The following is a 26,152-nucleotide window of genomic DNA, read 5'->3' as shown; positions in this document are numbered from 1 at the left end:
AAAGAAAGAAAGAAAGAAAGAAAGAAAGAAAGAAAGAAAGAAAGAAAGAAAGAAAGAAAGAAAGAAAGAAAAAGAAAAAAGGAAAGAAAAGAAAAAGTAGCCTTGGCCAATATGCTTCCTAGCACATGGAGGAGGTGTGTGCTGCTGGCTAGAAACAGAAGGAACTGGGGACAAGCTGCTTCCTGACTTTTGTTCTCAAAAACCCGAGCTCCTTCAGAAGGTTCTGATGGACAAAGGATAAGAATATGTGGATTTTTTGAATAACAGGGATCCTTTCCCCGCTGCCTGATGGCATTCTGGGGATGGAGCAGGACCCCTGAAAGAATGGCTGCAAGGTGTCTTCAGGGAGGCTGGATCCTTTGCACTGTGTGTCGCAGCCCAAGCACAGATCATGTGCCCATCCAGGACCTGGAAGTGGCAGAGCTTCGTAAATTAAAAGGAACACACGGGCTTGACAGTGAGTAATTTGGTGGTGACTAGAATAGAATAAAGGCCAGATGGACTTCCCCAAATATTCTGCTTTTTAAAAACTTGCCACCTACGATATTTGCACAACCCTGGCAGAAGACCCAGTAATGACTGAGATTGAATTTCCCTTCGGTTTAGTGGAATGTGGGTGCAGGGCAGATTTAATTTGATTAAAAAAAAAAAAAGGGAAATGTAACATTTGCTCATTTGTTTACTGTTTTGTGGAGTAATATTCATACTTATACACATCTCTCTCTCAAAAGATAGGAGCTTGCCAAATAATGTAGTGGGGTAATTAGATTATTGCTAAAGCCTAGTCTGACTCAAGCAGATAGTAGAATTCAAATAGAGTTGAGAAGCTGTAACTAGGGCTAATGTAAGACAGATCAACGTTCTGATTATCTAAATATTTTGAAAAGAATGGCTGAAATGGTTGGAAACTGGCTGAGAGCAAAAGAAAAAACATTACCTCTTGTGTCTATTGGCGTATCTCCATCTTATATTTGGAGAACTAAACAAGTTTGTCAATAGGGTGATATTGATATATCTCTAAAAATAATGCCACTGCCTTCATCTATAAACCTTCTGCTGAGTTCTTTACAAACATTGACATCACCCACACAACCAACCTGTAAGGTGGGTGCTGCTTGCTATCTGTCCTTGCCGATTAGGAAACCGACACACAGCAGAATGAAGTGACTTGTCTAGTGGCCCAGAACCAGAGGGTGATGGGCCCAGATTATGAGCCAGGGTGGTTTTATTCTATGTCTTGTACTCTTTGTCATGTGACCCTGCCTCTCTTATCTACTGACAACACATTTTATTATGGAAGTGTCGGGAAACTATGATGGCAGCAAAAAACCGAAAATCTGAGAGGCAAAATGGTGAAATATTAATAAATGGAGCTGACCAAGACAAGGCAGGCTGGATAAATCACTAAGTAAAAACCACTAGTGAGACCATCCTCACGAGACCCAACTATTTGATGAGTGAAAAGCTTTATGAAGCAGTGGAAAACCAATAACGATTTTAGGCAGGGCTTGGTAGGCAGTTAACAGAGCTGGAGAAGAATTCTGATTTGTGTTTTCTTCAAGATCCAGGCTTTTGTGGTTAATTTTATTGATGGAAGAAACTTTCCTCTTCTTGTTTTCCTTCCCAGTATTCTTTCTGGGAAGCAAAGTTGAAAAGCGAAGTAATTCTAAGCTTCAGAAATGATATCTCAAAGATCTTTTTGTATTGAGTTTATCTTTTTCCAAGGCTTTGAGAGTCAAGGATTGTTTTAACCAGGAAGTTAGTTGGCTGCCCTTGGCATCTAATCAAAGCTGCACATGAAATTCGAATAGCTTTACTGGGGTTCCACCCTTGGCAGGATTATCAAGTAAACAGCCATTGTCTTTGGTGTCTTCCTATCTTCCAGTCCATCCCTTTTCCCTTTCAGCAGCTTCCCCTATCTTCAAGATCTGTTTCTACTCCATTGTAGGTCCCATTTATTTTCTTAGTTGGCTATCAGAATCTTCTTTCCAAGATGTGAAATCGTGATAATATTAATTGATCGTAATGTGTGACACTTTCTCAGGGTGCCTATAGAAAATGATTAACAGCCAAGGAGACAAAGTTATGCTGGGTAGAGGGCTGACAGGTTAAAAAGCAGTAGATACCTATTCGTGAGACTGATTTTAGACTTACCGGCGGGGTTTTAATGATAGTTGTGCACAGGCTAACAAGTATTTGGGGAGCACTCAGGGGAGGGTGTCCTGGGAGCTCTTACTCCCACAGGTGCCACCGTTGCCAAGATGCACTGTGTTGTCACGCGGGTGCAGTGTAGGTGGGGGACGTGGGGAAAGAGGGGCGGGAATACTGTGCAATCAGCTGGTGACTCATTTTCACATCTGAACGGAAAGTACCAGCATCCTTGTGCTCTGGATTAAGTCAGTAAATAAAGACAAATACAGCACCGCCAGAACACACCCACTCCTGTTTTAGCTGAACTAGTGAGGTAGGTTAATGCTGTCGGAGGGTGTGTGAAATGGATTTGGAAGATAAAAGGTCCAAACTAAAGAGCACACAACCCAGGACATCTTATGCTCAGAAATTAACACTCAAAGACAAGACAGTTCAAGAAACTAACATGGTTTATCTTATTTAGTCAGTCAACCAGCTTTATTGACAGCTCTTATAGTGAAAAGGCAGGGATTACATTGGGTACAAAGCTGGTGTCCTGGGGGCGCCTGGGTGGCTCAGATGGTTAAGCGTCTGCCTTCGGCTCAGGTCATGATCCCGGGGTCCTAGGATCGAGTCCCGCATTGGGCTCCCTGCTCAGTGCAGAGCCTGCTTCTCCCTCTCCCTCTGCCACTCCCTCTGCTTGTGCTCTTCTATCTCTCTGTCAAATAAATAAATAAAATCTTAAAAAAAAAAAAAAAAAGCTGGTGTACTGAATGAAAACTGGTCCCTGTTCCCAGGAGGCTTACCGTCTGGCAGGAAATCAACAAGTCAACAGCAGGTTGCAGCCCAGGTATGAAGGAAATATCATGGCGGCGGTAGTCACAGGTGACCATATTAGTACATAAAATGGGTGCTAGAACTAAGGGGAACTGGGAGAGGTTGCAGAGGCTGAGGAGGTGGCCCCCAAGCTCTTCTCTAGAGCCCATGATGCTCAAGCGAGGGGAGGTGAAGGTGGTGTGGGAGAGATGCGGGTTGCTAAGAAGAGGGAGCCCCATGTGCTCAGGCAGGCAGGTGAATGAGGCTGACACATTTCAGCAACTACCAAGGGAGGAGCTGCAGCACAGCCGGCCTAGAGAGTGGAGAGTGGGGGCCAACAAACCGAGACTGGAGCCAGCATGTGGAGAATTTGGAATCCAGACCAAGAAGCTTAAGATTTCTATCGCCAACTCTGGGTTTTAAGCAGGGGAGTGACAGGATCGACTCTGCAATTTACAATGATGACTGTCAGCAGGTGCAGACAGCGGTAGCAGGAGAGCAGAAGTGACCTGTTAGAAAGCTCCTGTGCAAATCCAGAGGGGGAAGTTTTAGAGCTCCAATGAGAGTGATCCGTTGGATTCGGGGAGTAAGGAAAAAGAAAGCATCGGAGGTCACTCCAGGTGCTTCAGGGGATGGGTCCTTGGGGGATGGTAGTGCCATCGACTGAAATCAAAATATAAGAAATGGAGCAGATTCACAGGGGAAATGTCCAGATCAGTTTGGGACGTGCTAAATATGAAAAATGAAACGGCCAGGTAGGAATGCCCAATGTACAGGTGAATACAAAGGCCTGGAAACTGGCAGAACGATTCGGGCTTGATTTAGAGATTGGAGAGTCAACGGCACATGGGTGGAACCTGAAGCCAGGGGACTAGAGTAGATTGCACAGGTAGAAGGGATGCTTGCCATGAGAAACAGCCAAAGGCAGTTAGGGCCTGGAGCATATCCATGTCCAGAACAGAATTGGGCAGGAAAATAGGGCAAAAGGAAACCAAAAAGTGGTGTTCAAGAGAGAAAAAGTAAGAGAAAAATAAAAAGTTGGTTCAAAAATTAACCAACCTGTATTCAATGTGATTTTTTTAATTGCTTTATTCAATTTGCTGGGTTCTCCCCATGTCTGTTTTACTCTAGGTGGAAATAGCACTAAGTCTTTCAAGCCATTAAGATACCATAAATACAAAATCTTGATTAACTGGAATGTTTAGAAAATGGAACGCTCTGATTAATTTAATTTTCAGGTACTAGTTGGGGATTAGTTTCAGTAAGTGAATATTTAATTAAATCTTCCTCTGTTCTCTAATTTTCAGTGCCCATTGCTCATTATTCTGTTGATTCAAATTTGCATTTTATTTGGCTTTGTCCCACTTTTCTTTCCCCCTCCCCCTCTTTGCTCAGTTGCCTTTTGACCCACTAGCCACACATTACCCCACGCCACCTTCTCCCCACATGTGCCAGTCACCATAGCTGTGTCACAAACCACCTTAAAAGCGAGTGACTGACTTAAATGACAATTACTTTGCTCATGAATTTGCAATTTTAACAGGGCTCAGCGGACACAGCTCATCGCTTTCCATTTGCATCAGCTAGGGTGACTCAAAGGTTGAGAAGTGAAGTGGCCTGTGACTCCTCCAGTGTCTTCTCTACTTTCTGTAGTCTCTGTATAGTCTCTCCTCTGTAGCTTCAAAGTACCCAGACTTCCTACATTTAAGTTTAGAGTTCCCAAGGCCCATGCAGACAGAGAGAGACAGAGACAGAGAGAAAAGGGAAGGGAAGGGAGAAGAGAGGAGAGAGAGTGACAGTGAGAGAGAAAGAGATTGAGAGCGAACCAGCAGCAGCTATGGTTATGACTTTACCTTGTATGCCATGTGGCATCATTTCTACCTCATTTTATCTGTCAAAGCAGTTACCAAATCCACCCAGATTCAACGGGAGACACCTTACCTCCTGATGCAAGGATAGGAACATCACATTTTAAGAAGGGCATGTGGCTCTGATCCATGTTGGTTCTACCATATTTGTAAAATACAGTCCGCCACCCTAGATAGCCACCGCCTTTACCCTCAGTCCTGCCTGCTTGGGACCACGTCCTCTGTGGGTCTGTCTCTCTATTAGGAGCCATGTGAGCCCCCTATTCATCCTGCTCGTGGTCATAACTCACTTCTCATATGCCTCTTTTCATAGCAAACTGCTCAGGACCAGCTCTTAATGAGAAAGAGAGCTGACTAAATTGTTCAAATTTGTCTATATTTGGTAGTCTTTCCCAAGACATATTGCTTTTATAATGGATAACAATTACCCAATAATTTCCCAATATGATCGGATAATGATACATTTTTAGGCCTCAACAAGTTAGAAGAGAGAAATGTTTGGCTGAGAGGCCTTTAAGACAGCCTCACAATGAAGACTTTCCAAATGTCATCAGTCCATCTGCACATCAGTCTTCTATGGGGAATAAAGCTGAATCTCTCAGAGCATACCCTACAAGTTGTTATTTAAAGAATAAATCTAGGCTATGATTTATTTTATAGTTATTTGCTTTTTTCTCCTGAAAATTGAGTTCTAAAGAAAGACTATAGTATTTAGGGAAACGGACCCTGGTTTTACTGGAGAGTGGAATGCCTATGGGATCCCTGGAAGTTAATGTAGTTTCCCAAGTAACTAGTTGAAAAAGTTAATGTAGTTTCCAAAAGAAGTCTAAGGTTTTGTCTGTGAGATTTACTTTTTAAGCCTTCGTTCATGCATCTTCCTGATCCTTCACTTCTTTTGCAGAAAATGGCTCTGAAGATATTGATATACTTCCTAGTGGGCTGGCTTTTATCTCCAGCGTGAGTATTTTCCACGCCCCTCAGACGCTCATGTCAATAGCCGAATAGGTAGTACATTAATGTTGCCGACTAGAGCTGCCCGATGGACCCCCACACACTTATCCCAACTGTGGTTAAAGCAGTCAACTAAAAAAGCCAAAAGGGGATTCCAGAGGGCTAATTGGGTTGCCACAGGAATGCCAGGTTTGCTTGGCCCCATGTGGGCAGCTCCCTGTGGGCAGTTACAAATTCAGTCGGGTCTCAATAACCGTCTATTGATTTCCATTGGATTCCTAGACGAGTCTCCAGATTTGTCCTGCTAGTGTCCATCCCCATCATTGCCCTAGTTTGCCAGACCTCAGTTTCTGGTTGTCATGTTCTCACTAACTGGTATTCTTCTCTCTATGCCTGCCTGTGTTTGAGGCTCGGGAAATGTTTGTGAATCGTATGTTGACCATGTTAGGCGATTCAAAAGCCTGAGCACTTTCCAACTTGGTTTCCCTGCCATGTCTTCCAACTCTTTCAAAGACAAGTAGAGAAGGGCCTGCATTTTATTTCTAATACCACCTTCACAGGTTTGGGATGATCATGAAGCTATGTGAAGGACTGACAAATAAATATAAATAAATTAAATACAATAAATTGAAATATATATGGTGTAAAGATATTGAAAATTGCCATGTATTTATTGAACAGTTGCAATTTGGAATGCGACCTAAGATTCTGAACGAGCATATTGACTCCATTTTCAATGTGAATTCTGATTGCTGGGACTGCATGTCCTAAATATTCTATTTTGGCCAATAGAATGCTACCCAATAACATGAATTTTAAAATCTATATCTTTTTGGCTAAAAGGGGACACATATAATAACACTTAATGGCCTGAATTTCTAAATTCTTAAGTATGCACAGTATAGTAGGGTTTTGTTTGGATTTAAATTGCTGTTGGTGGTGATATGTGTTGGGGTGGGCGGGTGGGAGGGACTTTATTTCCTTAGTTTTCCTCCAAAACCAAAACTAAAACAAAACTGTCTAGAAAAGCTTTTCCTCTGTTGTCTTAAATTTTCTATTGTCAATTTAGATGTTCAATGTTATGCCAAATAGACTTTTAAAAATGATTATTCTGTAACTGGGAGATTTCTCTGCTTTTAGGAGATAATATCTGTAGTTCCAGCTGTATGCTTCTTTTCTATTTTCACCGGAACTAAAAGTACTGAACCATTGCTGTATAGAAACTAGAGGTTTTCAGCGGAGAAATGTTAACAAGGGGGCTTTAAGTAATAGAGTTCTTCTTTGTAAACTAACAACTCCTAGGCTAAGGATGATTTTTTTTTTTTTTTGCTTATTTTCATTCTCTTTGCACTGCAGTAAATTCAAGTCCTTGTTCTTGGTTTTTCCTATCTCCCTTTCTTGCCATCACAGAGCATGTTTGGAAGCTGCTGACGTAGAGAGAAATTCTGCGCGATATTTGTAGTCAGTCTACAGACAGGTGCCAAGCAGGTTATTTGCTTCCTTACCTTGGGACTTGGCATGCTTCTCCTTGCCTGCCTTCTTCACACATTATGGAGCCAGCTCCTCATTCTCTGTCAGCCTTTCTGTGGACACACTTTAATTCCACAGGAAAGTCTTCCCCAGTGCTCTTTCTGGGCGACGTGCCTCTTCTATGGCCCCTCACATTCTCTGTGCCTAGGCTCTTCCCTACCACATCATAACAGACGTGCTTGCTTGGTGCTGCCTCCCCAGATTTCAAGCTCCTTGCAGCCAGAGCTTTGTGGAGTGCCCGTTGCCATGCTGAGCACCTAACGCACTACCTGACAAGTACAAGGTGCTTGAATATTTACTGAATGCGTGTGCTGGTCAATGAGGGCAGTAGAGAAGTTCAATGCCTACTCACACTCACAGGTAGCCTATTGGGGAAAATAAAATGCTGCCCCTCCAGGGGATTTTCACCATTTTCAGTGACGAATGATATCCAAAGAATTGCTTGCACTGACTTGCTACAAATTCCTACCCAACTGCCTTCAACAGAAAACCGGGTGCATATGAAGCCGCTTATTGGAAGTGTTTCATTCATCACGACACTTAATGTAGGTCAACTTTGTTTGCAATGTCCTACCCTTATTTACCTATTAAATCATTTCAATTTCGAGAACATCCAGTCTTTGAACTAGGTGGCAGTGCCTTTGTGTGTGCCCAGGCTACCAAGATACTTGCTAAGGTGGTCTTCCTTGAGCTGTCTTCCTGAGTAGCGTTCTCCATTGTCAAACCTTTCTTTATGGTGTGGCAGGAAGAGTGTACAATTAAAGATGTGAGTGACTTAGGCAATTCACTTCTCTGGGCTTCATTTTCCTCAGGTGAAAGGGAAGAATTAGATGTCTCTGACATTTTTTGTCCGTTATTACCATGACCTAAGCTGCTGGGCTTGGTGACAGCCTGACTCTGAGGAAAGGGTAGACTCGAAGACTGAATTTCATGGCCTGATATTGAGGAGAACATTGATGCCCTTAACTGTGAATAATAGATACAAATGAGAGCAAGGATTCGGGGAGAGAATGTTGATTTTGGTTCGACAATTTGATTTTGAACTGCTGTTAGGAAGAAGTTGGGAATGCTTGCAAGCTAGAGCTCCACAGAGAGGTTCCAGGTAAATGGGCAGACCTGAAAATAATTGGTATAGAGAAATATCTGAAACCTTATGAATAAGGTCTGCAAGGAAAGAGTATAGAGCAAGAAGAAAAGAGGGATGGATGAGGATAGAAGGAGGAAGGGGCAGAAAGAGGAGCAGGACTTCCATCTGGAAAGTCTACTTTTGACTTTTTTTTTTTTGACAAGGAATAAAGGGGTACAGAGTGTCAGATGCCATAGAGATACAGATAAGGAAAGGGGGAGGGATTATCAAATGAGATATTTTGGAGAGCACTGATATGACCTCGATAGAGGCGCTTCTACAAATCGGTGAGATTTGGAGCCGTTCAAGGCAGGTGACAAGACCAAGTGATGTTTCTAAGAGAGCTGACAGTGAGGGGAAGGCAAGATAAACGTGTGTTTGAAGGAGTAGTTAAATTAGGAGAAGATTTGTCTCAAGGAAGAAGAAATGAGCAATTTTTCAGGCAAACGACGGGGGCACTGGTGAGAAATGAGGGGTAAAGCAAGAGAGAGACTGTAAGTTCTAAAGACAGGTCCCCGAGAATAGGCAACCAAACAAACAGGTGGGGGAAGTAATTAACTTAAGAACAGAAGAGCAAAACTCTTTCCTTAAGAAAAGAGGGAGAAAGGAAGAAAATTGATAAAATTGAAGAATTACCAAGACAGAAAGGAGGGAATCAGAGGAAATTCATGTTGAGTGCCATGGGTTTTTTTGTTTTTTTGTTTGTTTGTTTGTTTCAGAGAAGTGGGAGGTAAAGTCATCCATTGAGAATAAAGAGGAAGAAGGTATGTGCTCTGGAAGATAGTAAAATAAATTGAGAATGGATACTTGGGAAAATGCAATAGATTACCTATTAGAATGAACGAAGAGATTGATAAACAGTGTTGAAGGTCTGATTGAAGTTGCGATGATAACTTTGCTGTAGAAGTTTTCAGGCAGATTTCAGACTGGCCCTATATAAAAGCTAGACCAGGGCAAGGGGAGTTGGCAAGAATCTGATAAGGAAGCAGGAAGCAAAGTGTGTGGCTTCCTTAGAAGACTGACTGTTGATTGATGATGACAGGTTCAAGGCCTGGAAGGAGAAGTTTGTGGCCAGGGGCATGGGGATTTCTCCTCCAGGTGAGGTGACCTAAGAAAAATGAAGCCGGAATTATACCTCCTTGGATGGGCTTCTGCAATGTCATTGTCAATGTCTGGGGAAAAGCCAGGTTTCTGGTAAGATTTAGGCATAGAAGAACTGTTCTTTAAAAAGCTCGAAGACGTATATGGGGTTGTTTGCAACTAAAGATTGACTCCCCCAGGGGTGGGGTGAAGGACAGTGGAAGGGCCGAGAATAGTATTATTGTAAGTAAGTGTGTGGAGGTGTGTATGCGTGATTATAAGAAAGGGAGGGGACAGGAAGAAAGAAGATCGAGTAAAAATGAGATCATTTAAATTGACTATAAATGGAAATGAGGGTACAAGAAAAGATATAAAATTGTTGATGTTAATATATATCAGAGTGATGGGGGAGGGTGCCAGGGAGGAAGTGGGCTGAGTTTTGTCATTGGTGTATCACAAACCAACTCCAAGTTTGACACAATGACCTGGGATGTAGCAAAGGCCCATTGCCTATTATTGGTTGATAGACATGCGTCATTGGTCCTTCCAGGAGAAAGAGCCACTGTCCAGGTTACTGACATAAACTTTTTGCAGTATTTGAAGAAAAGGATTCATGTCCAAATTTTGAGACCTAACTATAGGGACAACATAGGTCAGAAATAGTCAACTTTACGTGACTGGTTCCCCTATGTGAATTCTTGGCTGCTTCTAATATTTGTCACTATGTAATATAATGGATGTAGGGAGGGGAGCAATATAAGGAAAGCATATACCCCTTCTCTCTGCTTTAAGGAAGGTTAGTTGCTGACTATCAGGACTGGAAAGGACAGACTCTCAGGACTTAGCAATCCTACCCTTTAACTTTCTCTTTTTATAAAAGAGGAACTAGAGGCATGGCAGGCCAAAGGACTCACACAAAGGAACCCAGCCTAGTGTCTTGCATTACACTTTTTGGCTTCACCCTTTCTCTCTATATTAGTAATTGAATATGGGTTCTTCCCACATTCCCATTCCCATTCCCAGTGACCCAGGTGTCATTGGTAATCCCTCAGATCAGATAATGGCACCAGCTGACAGAGCGAAAAATCCCAGAAATCTAAAAGAAACGCACGTCTTTGAATATTTTTGTTAGGCTTTGAGATTTTAGCTTCCATATGAAAATATTGTGAAGTGTATATATGCATTTACTTATTTTATATTTTTTACAGGGATTAAAATATCCAGGCATGCCAAACTTTGCACCCAATGAGCCAGGACAGATTTTCTTGATAGATCTGAATGAGCCAAACCCAAGGGTCCAGGCACTAAACATCAGTGATGGTTTCGACAAAGCATCATTTAATCCACACGGAATCAGTACTTTCATTGATGAAGGTAAAGCCTGAATACTTAAAAATAAAGGGTAAACAAGGGAAATACAAGCCACTCAACCTCCACAACTCAATGTGTATGTGAAAGGAGGGAAAATTTTATTTTACCAGAAAGATGTATATTTGTAAGATAATAAATGTGTACCAAACATTTGTAAACACCACATTAAAGAAGGGAGACTACAAGGTGGTCATTCCTTCTTCCTCTTACCTCCTTCTCTTTACATTTGACCTTCAAAACCAGTTTGGAGACTGTTCTCAGAAATCTAACATATAAACTCAAAGGCCTTTGAAAATAATTGTGTGTGACATTAGAAAACATAACATGAAAGAAAACAAGATAAACTAGACTTCATCAAAATTAAAAACTTTCCAGTTCAAAAGACACCGTGAAGAAAGTGAAGAAATAGCCCAAAGAATGAAAGAAAATATTTGCAAATCATATATCTGATAAGAGGCTTATATCAAGAATATATAAATCATTCTTACAACTCAACAACAAAAAGACAACCCAATTAAAAAATGGACAAAGGATGTTAGTAGACATCTCCAAACAGATATGCAAATGGCCAATAAACACAGAAAAGATATTTAATATCCTTAGTCATTAGGGAAATGCAAATCAAAACCATAATGAGATAGCACTCCATTCCCACTGGGATGGTTATAATAATAATAATAAAGCAGACAATGACAAATGTTGGCAAGGATGAGGAGAAATTGGAACCCTCACACTTTGTTGGTGCAGCCATTTTTTTTTAAGATTTTATTTATTTATTTGAGAGAGAGAGACAGAGTAAGCAAGAGAGAGAGCACAAACGGGGCAGGGGGCGGCGGTGGAGGGGCAGAAGGAGAAGCAGAGTCTCTGCTGAGCAAGGACCCCAATGTGGGGCTCGATTCCAGGACCCTGGGATCATGACCTGAGCTGAAAGCAGATGCCCAACCTACTGAGCCACCCAGGTGCCTCAGTGTGGCCATTTTTGAAAGCAGGTTAGCAGTTCTTCAAAATGAACACAGAGTTACCATATGATCCCCAAACTCCACCCCTTGGTATGTCCCCAACAGAATTGAAAACATAGGTCCACACAAAAACTTATACACAAATGTTCATGGCAGCATTATTCCTAATACCCAAAAGGTGAAAGTAACCCAAGTTCTCACCAAGTGATGAATGTATATACAATGGGATATTATTTGGCAATAAAAAGGAATAAAGTTCTGACACATGCTACAACATGGATAAATTTTGCAAACATTATCCTAAGTGAAAGAATTCAATCACTAAAGGCCACATAGTGTATGATTGCATTTATATCAAGTGTGCAGAATTGGCAAATTCATAGAGACAAGAAGTAGCTTAGTGGTTGGCAGGGGCTGGGAGAAATGAGGAATGACAGCTAATGTGTTTGGGCTCTTTTTTTGGGCTGATAAAAAAGGTCTGGAGCTAGAGAGTGGCTATGGTTGCACAACTCTGTGAATATACTAAACACCACTAAATTGTACAGTTTAAAATCTTGAGTTTAACGACAATGGATTATATCGCACAAAAACTGTTGCAAAACAATCTAAGTTATTAGTACATTGTATATACTTTAAAACAACAGTTTCTGATGTTACTTGGTACTTGTTCATTGTTCATAATTTCCAACTAATTTAATTTTTAGATATTTGTGGGTCCATAGGGCATGTGGAAAATAAAAACAGAGAGACCTCATTAATAGTAACTATGTGAAGGAAAGGCCAAATGGAAGTGTTGCAATTTGGAATTTTTAAAGAAATTGTGTGTTAATTCTTTCAAATACATACTGGAGTCCCAATGTATTGTTAAGAATACATTTGTTGGAGTGATTTTCTTGAATAAAAAAAAGAATGATTAATAATTATTAATTCACTCATCCAACAGATCTTTGTTTAATTCCTTTGGTCTACATGAATAGACTTGTTCATTTTTAAATAAGTGGATTCCTTTTAAAATTTTCATATTTAATTTATTCCTCAAAATAAAACACTGGGCCCAGCCTTGGTATTTCTCCCCTTCCTGCCCCATTCAGTCACCTAGTTCCAATGTTCTGTCCAATTTACCCTTCAAATATCTCTCCAAGCTGTCCACCTCTCCCCATCCTCGATGCCACCGTCCCATCCCAAGCCCCCAACATGTCTTCCCTGGATTCTATAATGGGCCCCCTGACTATACCTTCTCTCTTATACCACCTCCATCCATTTTCATAAGCAAGAGTTATTTTTTATGCAAATCTGATCATGTCCCTCCCTTCTTAAAATTCTCCATATTGTTTCCATTACTCTGGAGAAAAGTCTCAATTCTCCAGAGTGGCCTGGGATCCGAGGCGCCTACCTGTGTGTATTCTGGCATGTGGGTGTTTTCTCCAGCCTCACCAGATACCACCTTCCCCTTGACTCCCTGGACCAGCCATACTGGATTTCCTTTAGACCTATAAAATGCTCCATGCCTCAGGGCCTTTGCATTTGCAGTTCCCTCTGAGTGAAATGTCTTTCCACCACTTCTGATTTACTCTTCCTCATCATTCAGGCCTCAGTTTAAATGTCACCTTCTCAGGGAGCCTTTCCACCATCTTGTTTCCGGGTGTGAACCTTATTATATTTCTTCTCAGTATAGTCCTTCTTTTAGCACTCATCAAAATGGCAATTAAAGTTTTTTATTAATGTTAAATGGTACCAACCTTCTCTCCCTCTCCCACTATTGCTCTATAGTGAGCTCCTTCACATCTTTAGATTCAAGCTTGTCACTCTTTAAGTGGGTGCCACTCTATGAAGAAGGCATCTCCCTTCTCCAGTATTCTTGTATTTACTAATTATTTCCTCCCTGTTTTCTTCTCTAGAATACAGTCACCATAAAATCACGTGTGACTTGTTTATTGCTGGATTCCCATAGTCTAGAACAATGTCTGTTGCATAGTAGGTGCTCTATGAACATGTGTTAAATGAATAAATGAGTGAGCCCCATGAGACAGGGCAGATATTAATACTCAGTTTTATAGATGGAGAAATGGAGTTTGAAGAAATGCAGTGACATGTGACTTCACATCTGTCATTAATAAATGGCAGTTCCAGAAGTAGAACCCAGGTGGTCTTCTTCCTAATCTTATATCCTTTATTTGGGTGAAATTAGGGCTCCAAGCTCTGATTAAATTATTTGAGTCACCGTTTTCTGGCCTGACCCCTCTCTGGACACCTTCATTGGAGAAAGTGTAATGAGTGACCAGATTAACCTGGAGCTTTTTTATTGCATGGGATAGTGTTAGAGGTGGATTTTTTTTTTTTTTTTTGAGGCATGGGGAGTAGGGGTTCGTTTTTTTATTTTGTTTTGTTTTTGTTTTTTGAGATGGAACCAGTTTACAGATTAACCCTCAAGCATTTAATCAGACTTTCAGAAGCTGAATATATTATGATTGCAATCTTATTTTACTTATTAGTTACTTCCTTTAATTATGCATTTAATAAGGGCAAAACATTACACATAAATTGGAATGGAATGAAAAGACAAAAACCAAAAATATTCTTACCGACCATCTCTTATATGGAAGGAGGGGTCCAGTAGAAGCCTAAAGAAGGGGTAAAACCAGGGCAGCACATATAATGTTCATGCTGTGTCTGGCTGAAGGGTCACGTGGGGGCTGAAATCCAACTCAGGCTTTGCTTGCCAAACCTCAGGCCCTGGAACAGAGCTGGGTTGGACTAAAAGAAAGATTCACCTGTGAGGAAGCGCCTTTCCTTAATTAGGGTTAAAGTACCTGTGTGTTGGGCGCCTGGGTGGCTCAGTTGGTTGGGTGACTGCGTTCGGCTCAGGTCATGATCCCGGAGTCCTGGGATCGAGCCCCACATCGGGCTCCCAGCTCAGCAGGGAGCCTGCTTCTCCCTCTGACCCTCTCCCCTCTCATGCTGTTTCTCTCTCTCTCTCCCTCTCTCTCAAATAAATAAATAAATAAATAAATAAATAAAATCTTAAAAAAAAAAAAAGTACTTGTGTGTTTCAGGGGCCCTGAGTATAACCCTTGCATCTCAGGGCTGGCACTTGTTCTATTGCATGATTGGGAACCCATCAAGAAAGGAATAGGGGACATGAATACAGATCAGGTCCTGCAATGGGAGGATGGGGCCAGGCTCTTTCAAACTCCAGAGCTCGTCTGACCTAGAGCTTCTGTCAAGTCAGAAAACAGTATTTTGAGAAAACAGATTACTACCTTCCATCCTGTCCCCGGCAGTTCACATTTCAATATGAAAACAGAGAGGTGAACGTTCTTGAGGATGGCAGTACCCAGAACTGATTAGTCTTCTTTCTCTTGCATTCATATTTACTTCCGTGTCCGTTGGGCTCATTAAATATTGTGGTTGCAGCGTTAGGTAGTTGACTTGGGTCAGAACTTTATTCTCTAGTGGGACACGTTCCTTATTTTAAGGTATTTACATAGCCATGACATTTCTTGAGCATGTGTTGCAATGTAAGCATTTCTCACAGAAGGAATTCTCAGCACCCTCTTGCTTGCTTGCAACCACTTCTTTTGTTGAAGGGCCACCTTGGGAAACCACATCCGTCTATGTGCCATTGTAGTTCTGTATCTTCCTATTGGAGAGGGTATGTAATGAGGCTCAGGAGACCACTGAGAAACGTCTGGGCTTGGCTCTGCCACTTGGCGGTGGTGAAATTGATGATGAGTTATTCACCTTCTGAGCCTCAATCTTTTTTAGTAAAATGGGGATTCTGGCGTTTGACCTAGGAGGTATGCTGCGGGAATCAAATGCAAGGTATATAAGGAAAAATGCTTGAACATGACCAAGTTGTACACCAAGTCTAGTAATATAATAATAGTTGCAATAGAAGTAAACTTCTTGGAAATTATGCCTTTTTTTCCACCTTAGACCATACTGTGTATCTTTATGTTGTGAATCATCCCCACATGAAGTCCACGGTGGAGAAATTTAAATTTGAGGAAAAACAACGTTCTCTTGTACACCTGAAAACTATAAAACATGAACTTCTCAAAAGGTATGGAATTAAAGTATTTTGTACTATTTATTTTGCACCTCTGCTGTGTGCTTTGTTTTCTTTGGTTCAGCAGGCTTAAACTTTTGTTTTGTAGCATTTTTTTTCCTAAAGCTTTCAAGAGGTTCCCATGGTGACACTGCCCAGCACCTCACTAGAAATTGCTGTATTCAGTATTGAATATCTTTATATTCTCCAACTTTCTGAAAGCATTTTAATCCTATAAAGGTGCTCAATTAGATTCCCAGCTCTAATTCCATCCTCCATACCACAACAATGCAATACCCACTATTGGGCTCTCTTCAAACACCTACATCTGTTTCTAATTGTCCCAGTAGGTTGTATTCTGAGAGCCTACTGACTGGGTGTTATAACCAGCCTCCAGATGGGCCATTCCTTTGTTTGATAAAAGCTTTAGAGCAGCATTTGATAAAAGGCTGTAGGCACATATAAAAATTCACATTTACTAAGCACTATGTGCCAGGCCCTGTGTCAAAATGCTTCATTTAATTCTCCTAACAGCCTTTAGTAATAGGCATGAGTAAACTGGAACCTAAGAAGTTTCGGGTTAACTAACTTGTCCAAATCACATAATTTGTAAGTGGCAGAACCGGGGTGTTAGCCTAGATCGGTTTGAATTCAAAGCTGGACTCTCAGTCACTGTGACGAACATCCTTCTTACTGTGTTGAGAAGAAAAATAGTTTAGTTTTTTAGTGGGTAGTTTGCCTGTTCCAAGGCTGTAACAAACAAAGAAGAGTTTGTCTTTTATGAAGTGGACTCAACGCTGAAAGACAGTAGAGGTTAATCCTTCCTGCGATAGAAGAATAGGAAAAGAAAAGGAAGGAAGGTCACCTTTTCTCCTTTGCTCTCTTTCTCAAAATCATGTATGAATTTCTCCTCATAGAATTTGGGGGTGACAAAAGCAGAGGCAGAAGAAGTGAAGTTGGGGGGGGGGTCAATGAACTCTTCCCATGATGCATTGCACTGGGTTCACAGTCACCGCCACGGGGTGACTGAGAAACTGGACGAATCTCTCAGCCTATGCGTCAGTGTCCTCAGCGAAATGGGGGTTCTCTCACTGGCCTGACTTACCTAACCGGCAAAGGTGACATATGACCTCACTGAACAAGTTCTTTTCCGTGAAAGCACAGCATGAGGGAAAACTCAATAGGCAACTACTTTATTGGAGAGTTACTATCCCAGGACCCAGAAGTGAGGGATCAGCCTGAGGCAGGGCGAGGGGGTATTATGGGTTGAATTGTGTCCTCTCAAAAAGATACGTTGAAATTTTAACCAGCCACCCCCCCCTTGCAACAGTTCAGAACATAACCTTATTTAGAAATTGGATTACTGCAGATATACTTAGTTAAGATGAAGTTATATTAAAAGTGGGGGTGGATCCTTAATCCAATATGACTCGTGTCCTAATAAGAAGACAAACAGGGAGAATGCATGTGGGGATGGAGAGTGAGATTGGAGTGAAGCATCCACAAGCCAAGGAATGTCTGGAACGACTAGCAACTAGAAGAGGCAAGGACAGATTCCCCCATAGAACCCTCAGAAGGACCATGGCTCTGTCAGCACCTTGATTTCAGATGTCTCGCCTCCTGTGAGACAGTAAATTTCTATTGTCTTACACTCCCCGGGTTGTGGCACTCTGTCACGGCAATACTAGGAAGCTCACACAGGGGGAGGCTATCGTGAGTGGTTATTAAGCCAGCCACTGTTAAGTGCAACTGCTTGAAATCATGGGATTGTCCTCCTGTAAGCAACATAAGCAACATGAGCCTCATTTTAGGACAATCTGGCCACAAGAAGAAAGTCCCTTCTCCTATGAGTCAAGGTTTGCCCCAAAGGGTGTTAACTCTTGCACATTCCTGGTTGTGCACGTGCAAGTCAAGTCTGGTGATACCTTGTGCTTTGGCATCAACACAGAAGCCTGGAAGCAGGAGCCTGAGGCCCGTCACAGAAATGAGGTAAGACTGTATAAGGCTACGCTATGGAAGGTCTGTCAGAACCAAGCAGAACTGAAGAAGTGCCATCTGGAACAGGGCAGGTGAAACTCTGAGGACCTAAAGAGGATTTTTGAGAGGTGCCCTGATACTCAGCCTTAACCAAGCATTTCAAGGGGTAGAACAAGGTGCTAGGGATCGAACTGAACCTATGGTGTCTGCCAATACTTTTTGGAAGAAGGAATGCTTAAGCTGAGACTCAAAAGATGAGTGGCCTAATGACCCTGGGAAAGTCATTATAAATCAAAACCTCAAAGTACTTCCTGATTCATCCAAATTTTTTTATAAATTCAATCTAAAAGTATTTAATTTTTTTTTTACTTTTTTTTCAAGTCGCCATCTCTTTTTTTTCTTTTCCAAAATGTCAGTGACTTTATTGCTCTTTACTCTTATGAGAGTATGACTTGTTTCATTTAAAAATTTTAATAATACCAAAGAACATAAGCAAGAATGAAGAGCGCTCACAATCCTGATATAAAGATCAAGATGGACTGGGTTATTTGGAAGTGGCAGAACCAGGGTGTTAGCCTAGATTGGTCTGAATTCAAAGCCAGACTCTCAGTCACCGTGATGAACATCCTTCTTACTGTGTTGAGAAAAATAGTTTAGTTTTTTAGTGGATAGTTTGCCTGCTCCAAGGCTGTAACAAACAAAGAAGAATTTGTCTTTTTTATGAAATGGACTCAACGCTGAAAGACAGTAGAGGTTGAACCTTTCTGAGATAGAAGAATAGGAAAAAAATTGTTACAATAACAGAAAAGAAAAACTGTAATGTTTTTAGTGGCTCAAAACCACAAATTTTGTTTTGTTTTCTTACTCAGGCTACATGTCCAAGGTAAATGATTCAAGGACTCAATTTTATATTGTCCTCATGTAGGGCCCTAAGAGGCCACACTTTCAGTCATCAGAAAAGTTGCTGGTTACTGTCGAAGAGTAAGGGAAGCATGGTGGGTCACATACTGGCTTGTCTTCCATCCAGAAGCCACACGCCACATCACTTCATCTCACTGGCCAAAAGCAAGTCACATGGCTGGGCCAAACATCCAGGGCATGGAGAAGCCTCATTCTAGAAGAAAGAGAACCAGAACTATTGGTGACCACTGATAATAACCATTATTGCACTATGACTACCACACACAACCATTATTGACATTTATGAGTCAACAATTTGGAGTTGAGGTTTGTTTGTATATTTATGTGTTTTTGCTGACTTCTGTGGAAGGGAAGATTGAGAAAATAATAAATGGCTAAAAGAAAACCTGTCAGGTGCAATGAAAAATCATGTCCTTTGTGTGGAATTCATACCGCTTCATGCATACTTTTTCAAACTGATGAACATAAGGGTCCTTGAAATTCAAGGTTTTTGACAACAATCTAGATATTTAAATACTCCATGGGTTTTGCTCTCTCTCTCTTTCTTTTTTTCACTTTAGCCTTAATGACATTGTGGTTCTTGGACCAGAACAGTTTTATGCCACGAGAGACCACTACTTCACCAACTTCTTCTTGGTACTATTAGAGATTATCATGGATCTTCGTTGGACTTATGTTGTTTTCTACAGTCCAGGAGAGGTCAAAGTGGCAGCCAAAGGATTTAGTTCTGCCAATGGGATCACAGTCTCACTAGACAAAAAGTAAGCTTTTATAATTTTCCAATACTTTGCTCTTGACATTTTAGTGGATTCCTTCCTTTAAGAGGTGTTTACTTCCTTAGGCCTAAGTAGTCACTATGTAAGTGGACGGACCAGATGTGGCCAGGATTCACACTCTATGGGTGATCATAAGCACACCATTTGCCCTCTTACATGTCAGGCTCCCCCCCAATGAAATGAAGGATGTGGACTCAAGGATGTGAGGTCCTTGTTTCAATTTATTATGTGACTCTAGAAACACAGTTACCCAACACACTGAAAAGGACAATAAATGCACAATATCTCTGCCCTTTATGAGGCTAAAAGATGTTTAACCACTTACACTAAGTTGAGTTACCCAAAAGTTCTTTTTAGAGAAGGAGACCTGACTTAGACTGGGCATTGTGATTGTATGAATTTCAGATTTACTGATATACTACAGTAGACTTTTCTATAAGAAAATCCGATTTTATGCAGCATGAAATTCTATGAGAAACTCTTTTAAAGTGTTTTAAAATGGAAGATTTTTAAAAAAGAAACGTACCCATGAATATTAATATGTGCATTTGAGATAATAGAGATGATCCCTATAGAAAACAACTCTAGCGGCAGCTGGGTGGCTCAGTTGTTAAGCGTTAAGCATCTGCCTTCGGCTCAGATCGTGATCCCAGGGTCCTGGGATCAAGCCCCGCATCGGGCTCCCTGCTCAGCGGGGAGCCTGCTTCTCCCACTCCCACTCCCCTACTTGTGTTTCTGCTCTCGCTATCTCTCTCTCTGTCAAATAAATAAATAAAATCTTTAAAAAAAAAAGAAAACAACTCTAAGTGTTCTTCCTCTTTTTAAAAATGATTGTGATTGAGCCTCATGGTTATCTGATACTTCTTTGTAAGCACTAGTTTTTTTGTGGAAGTATAGACTCTTTTGACCTTATAATAAAGAGATCTGCTTACCTCCACCCAATTTAAGGAAAAAATTGTGACTCCTAAGTCATGAGACTGAGCTTATATGTCACCTAGAAACATCAAGGTCATTACTTTAAAGTCACATCTCATATTTAAAGCTTACTTAAAGCTCTTGAAGAATACTAAAAGTAAGACTGTATTATCTTCTTGTCCTGTGGTTTAGAAAGACATTGCAGTGGCACTTGGAACTCTTGTGAATTGTTAGACTTCTCCTCCAAAGTAAAAGTTAATGTCATCTTTCAATATTACTTGCTTACATGTAAATGCTATTTACTTCAAAGGTATATCTATGCAGCTGATGTAACTGCTCAGAACATTCATGTACTGAAAAAACATGAGAACTGGGATTTAACTCAAGTGAAGGTAAAAGTCCCCTGGCTTGCCCACCCAGCATGGCCTCTTAGATCGGCTCCCATGCCTGACCTAGGAATGTGCTCTTTGAATGCAGGAAACATGACTATTTTAGAAGAATATTGGTGAGATTGTGCTTGCACTTCTAAAATTCAGTAGTAAGGCCCTTAAAAAGACCCCTTTCAGGAGCCAGAAGGAGCTGATGGGAGGGAGGAGTGGTAGAGAAGAAAGTTGAAACAATGTCTTTATATTTCCTCTTTGTTGGAAGGTAATACATCTGGGCACCTTAGTGGATAACTTAACTGTGGATCCGGACACCGGAGATATTTGGGCAGGATGCCATCCCAATGGCATGAAGCTGCTGATCTATAACCCTGAGGATCCTCCAGGGTCCGAAGTAAGTTCCTATACTTCTCTGAGCTCACAGGCAAAGCTGCAAGAACAATTTGTTGAGGTGACTTGGGAGAATTTAGTGGGTCACATGCGGTATTCCAGAAATGAACAAGTTCTGCATATAGAAAAAGCAGAGATTTTGGCAGGATGGGGAGATACAGCCCATTAACCTTTTCAGGTCTTCTGGTGACAGTTTAACATCAGTGCTAGACAACATGTCCCATCCTTGCAAGGGCTGTACTTGCTATTGGGAAGAATAGATAAGTAGGAGCTTGATTATTCACATTGACCTAGATTGCCATATCATATTTCCAATCTGAGAAGGGCCTGAAGTTAGGCAAAGAGAGAGTCCTATGTGGGGCTATCTTTTTTCACACTACCTACTACGAAGCTCAAAAGAAAGGCTTTAAACGACTGTAGTCTGAAAAAAAAATTAGTTTTTCCAGCAGGTTCTAATATATATGATAGTGTTGAAGACTGTCTCATTTTAAAGATCCTATTTGTGTTACTTAAAATCTCTTCTAAAACAGCAGTGCCTGGGTGATTAGTCGGTTAAGCATCTGACTCTTGATCTCAGCTCAGGTCTCAATCTCAGGGTCGTGAGTTCAAACCCTGTGCTGAGCTCCATGATGGGCGTGGAACCTACATAAAAAAAGAAAAAAATATCTTCTAAAACAGTAGCATACATCACTGAATTTTATATGGTATTAAAAACAAGAGCAGAGTTTTCTATAGCATTGAGTTTAAGAATAACAGATCTCTAGTAAATTCAATACAGATATAAATTCTTGGTTCACATACTCTGAGAGATTAATTCACAAAAATTTATTGAGTGCTTATAATGGGCCAAACTTTGTTCTAATGCCTGGAACGTGTCAGAAAACAAAACATACAAAGATCTCTATTCTTCTGGAGGGGGGATTGACAATGAAAAATAAGCGTAAGAAAAAAGTAAATTATATAGCAAGCTTGAAGATGGTAAGTTCTATGGGAAAAAAAGTATAGCAGGGTAGAGGGGATCAGGATTGCTGTGAACAGGGGGATGGGCTGTCCTATTATTAAATAGAGAAATCAGGGTTAGGCCTCATTGAGAAGGTAAGTTTTGGAGAAAGATATAATGTTTGAATCTAGATTTGGGGAGTTGGGAAATTGAGATTCAAACCCTAGTCTGGTAATTGGCCCTGGTAACATACCCTTATTTCTGCTTCCAATATTGCTCTTCCTCAGTTAAAAAGAAAAAAAATTGTTTCTCTATTTTATTAACATATTAGTCACAGCTTCTTAAAAACAAACAAACAAACAAGCAAAAACACCAAAAAATATAAAGAGAAACAAAAGTTCAGTGTGAGCCTAGAGCCTAAGGAACTGTTACCCTAAGCTAGCAATCTACCTTGGCTTCAGATACATGCCCCCAAAAGTGAGACGTATTACTTTTTTGCAAACACCCAACAATGTCTGCCATAAGATAATGAAAATATGATCCATAGCATGTTTAGAAAATTGTTTAGAATCTTTCTCATGTCTCTATTTTCAAGTTCATCATAGGTTTATTTTAGATGGGACTTCTTCCTTCACAATCAATGACACCCTTCATTTGTGGTTGAGGCTAAACTTTTCTACATGAGTTCCAAGTTTGAGTATTTTCATGTAACAAACCTGAGATGAAGTTACAGGATCTTTCTTAAGACGCAAAAACAAAACTCAACCAAAGTCTATTCTTAATAAGTGTTGATACATATTCATGACTCATGAATTTCCAATTGGTTTTAATTCCTATCACGTCCTATTTGAGTGAACTTCATCCAGGCTCTTTAGAAAACTGAGCACTTTTATGTTTACTGATGAGCAAACTAAAGCGTGTTAATCTTGAGGATCAATAACAGTAGTAGGCGGGATGTGTCAGATTGAATTCCAAAGTATGCATTCTTTATGCTTCCTAGCCACGTTACGGATGCGAGGGGGGTTCCAGCTGGGACAACTACCATCCTACTGATTACGAGGTCAGGTTGGCTTGCTGACTGGTGTCCCTTCATCCTCTCTGTCCTGTGTTTTCCTCCCCACACAGTAGGCCTAGTCAAAGGCAAGACCCTTCCCACAGAGGAACACTATTCACTCAAGAATTAGATAAGAGCACCCACTGGTTCTCACCTCCTTCTTCTATAGGAGATGCCTTGAACTATCAAAATTGTGTAAACAATCTTGTTGGGGAATCTGGCGAATGTCAGATCACCAGTTCACTTGACTGCATAGATATAATTAGAACATTAATACTTTCATCAGAATACCAAAAAAAAAAAATTGTACACAAATTTCACTGTATTGATTTCTGGGAAATATATTAGTCCTGGAATATTTGAGAAGAAAATGTCACTGGCAGCTGTTTGCTCATACAGCAACTGACGAATAATCTTTTCTTGACAGGTACTTCGCATCAGGAACGTTTTGTCTGAGAAGCCTAAAATCAGCACCGAGTATGGCAATAACGGCTCCGTGATTCAGGGAAGCTCCGTGGCTGCTGTGTACCACGGAAAACTGCTCATAGGTACGGTATTCCACAAAGCTCTGTACTGTCTCTTCTAGACTCCAGACCTTCCAAGAAGTCTTGTCAACCAATGAAAGACAAAATGGCAAGCAGCAAAATAAATGCATTTATTTGGGGTCTTCGGGATTGCAAACATGGGAGACGTAGATTCGACGAGAATTGAGAGCGTGCCCCAGAGAGACAAAGGAGGCTAGAGTTTTTAAAGAGGAAAGAGGGAATTTATGTGAGTTGTTTGAAGAAAAGGTGCTTGGGGTTGGTATAGCTACAGTGACACTAATCTATGTGTGAATGGTTGGTAGGGCAGACAGAAAGTCCATTTATGTCCATCTTAACACCTAGTAGATGCCTTGGCTATTAGCTGAGTTTAGCAAAAATTCTGAGAATTTGATACAGAACATGGGTGCACAAGCCCCACCTCCTCGATGTCTTCCCGGCTCCCTTTTAAATAACTTTCTTAGTAATGGTCGCTCAATTTTATTGTCTCTGTTGTCAGTCTACATGTTTGGTAAAAATAAATCTGTAATTAGGGGCACCTGGGTGGCTCAGTCGGTGAAGCAGTGAAGCGTCTGCCTTCAGTTCAGGTCATGGTCCCAGGATCCTGGGATCGAGCCTGGCCTCAGGCTCCCTGCTCAGGGGGAGTCTGCTTCTCTCTCCCTCTGCCTCTTCCCCAGCTTGTGCTCTCTCGCTCTCTCCCTCACTCTCTCTCTCAAATAAATAAATAAAATCTTAAAAAAAAATAAACCCATAATTATATGATAAGTGGAATTGTACATAAATGACAAACACCAATAATAGTGTGCCCGGCTTTTCTTATGTGAAGAAGCCTAGCGATTACATAATATCCACTAAGTCCCAAGTCAAGTGAGTGACAGTCCAATAAGAAGCCAGACTTCTCAATGCTTTTTGTCCAGTATCCCCGATATTCTTTCTACAGTAAGATGTGTAAGCTGTGGTGAGCGAGGTATCCAGCTCACCCAGGACTCCTCGCTAACCATGAAGCAAAACTACCTCCTACATCTGATGATCTGAGACTCCAGCTCAAATACTGACAATTCCCCTTCTCTTCCTTTGATTGTGCTAGGCACAAACTGACAGTCAAGTGCCTAGGCCATGGATAAAAGCAAGAATTGGCACCATGAAACTGCCCAAAGCCCTCTTAAAACATGCAGTCTCTCCAGTACACACAGGAAATCAGATTCTGGAAAATCTGATGGAGACCGGCCTCACTGGATACTTTAGGGTAGAACGGGGCTGATCTGTTCCTTTGTAACAGACAGGTCTTTATGTGTAGTGCTATCCATGTCTAAAGTACTCAAATCAGCTTACCTCTGAATCATGGGATGGGGCCTTAGGGCTATGACCTTCAACTGCTTTAAACTTTCCCTCTGGTTAATTCAATACACACCCTATTAAGCAACAGCCCACAGACTTCAACCTATAAATCAGAATTAAATAATATGGCTTTGGCTTAAAGTCCTATCTTAAGGACCAACTCAACCTTAGTTTGATGAGAATAAATAGAAATGTCCTGTTCCTGGTCAAAAACCAGGACAACCTTTAGCAAATCACTAATGGGAGTCAGTCTGCCCAAGCACCCCACCCTCTTCTTTTGTGACTTCCGCTGGGGAGTAGTTAGTTGAATTTTCTCCCCCCTCTCTTCGGGATGGGGAATTGAGGAGGTTTCTTTATTTCCTAACAATTTTTGCTCAATTAGGTCTAAATTTTGCTGAAAATTTTGTATCGGGGTAAAATTCTACTACGTAGCCCATGCAACCCTTTCTGATTTAGGCAGTAAGACTGTAGTTTCCATTGATTCAGGGAAGGGATGACCCAGCAGAATGTTCCAGTCAGTTCTTAGATTTTAAGTTTCAAAAGCCTAATCATCAGAGAGACACAAAAAAACTATGAGCAATAACTAAGATACAGTCAATTTAAAAAAAAAGTCTTATTCTCTGTCCCTAACCCTTACACCCAATAGATTATATACAGTTTATCAGACTAAAGGGAACATGGAAAGCCAGAGATTGGATGACTAAGGGCATTTAGATTCTGGTGGGTTCCTGAGAATTGGCCCTGCCCTGCCTTCTCCCCAGGCCAACTTAGAAAAGGCTGGATGATAAAACCCCCACAGACATTTGGGGGATCTGATTGTTGAAAGACCAATGTGTCCTTTCACAGAGAGGGCTTAGGAAAGTCACAAGACTCTGGGGTTCTCTTTCATGTAGGTGAAGGAGAATGAATAGAAACGTCCCATTCCTGGTCAAAAACCGCAATCTTTATGTGATTATCTTGAGCCTCTTCTGTCACTTGGTGTGGGAAGGAGGGGGATTGTCCCTCCTAATAAATGCTGCATTTTGATGACTTATTCT

General features: G+C 41.1%; 1 protein-coding gene across 11 annotated transcripts in view; it reads left to right on the top strand.

Moving 5' to 3' along the window:
* Positions 1–26,152, top strand: part of PON3 (paraoxonase 3) — a 39,054-nt gene that overhangs the window by 3,433 nt on the left and 9,469 nt on the right. For 5 of the 11 annotated variants that reach the window (XM_021689730.2, XM_021689729.2, XR_002480301.2 and 2 more), the window contains exons 1-8: positions 26–457; positions 5,716–5,771; positions 10,710–10,875; positions 15,768–15,894; positions 19,338–19,538; positions 20,779–20,860; positions 21,117–21,245; positions 23,663–23,783. In XM_021689730.2, coding sequence (XP_021545405.1) covers positions 289–457; positions 5,716–5,771; positions 10,710–10,875; positions 15,768–15,894; positions 19,338–19,538; positions 20,779–20,860; positions 21,117–21,245; positions 23,663–23,783 — 1,051 coding nt within the window. In that variant the 5' untranslated portion in view covers positions 26–288. Of the gene's footprint in view, positions 1–25; positions 458–5,715; positions 5,772–10,709; positions 10,876–15,767; positions 15,895–19,337; positions 19,539–20,778; positions 20,861–21,116; positions 21,246–23,662; positions 24,365–26,152 lie in introns of those variants that run through there. The other 6 variants (XR_002480299.1, XR_002480300.1, XR_002480303.2 and 3 more) reach the window with 4 other exon arrangements.

The sequence above is a fragment of the Neomonachus schauinslandi genome, chromosome 12 (assembly GCF_002201575.2).
Source record: "Neomonachus schauinslandi chromosome 12, ASM220157v2, whole genome shotgun sequence".
Taxonomy (NCBI): domain Eukaryota; kingdom Metazoa; phylum Chordata; class Mammalia; order Carnivora; family Phocidae; genus Neomonachus; species Neomonachus schauinslandi.
This window is presented reverse-complemented; position numbering and strand designations above follow the sequence as displayed.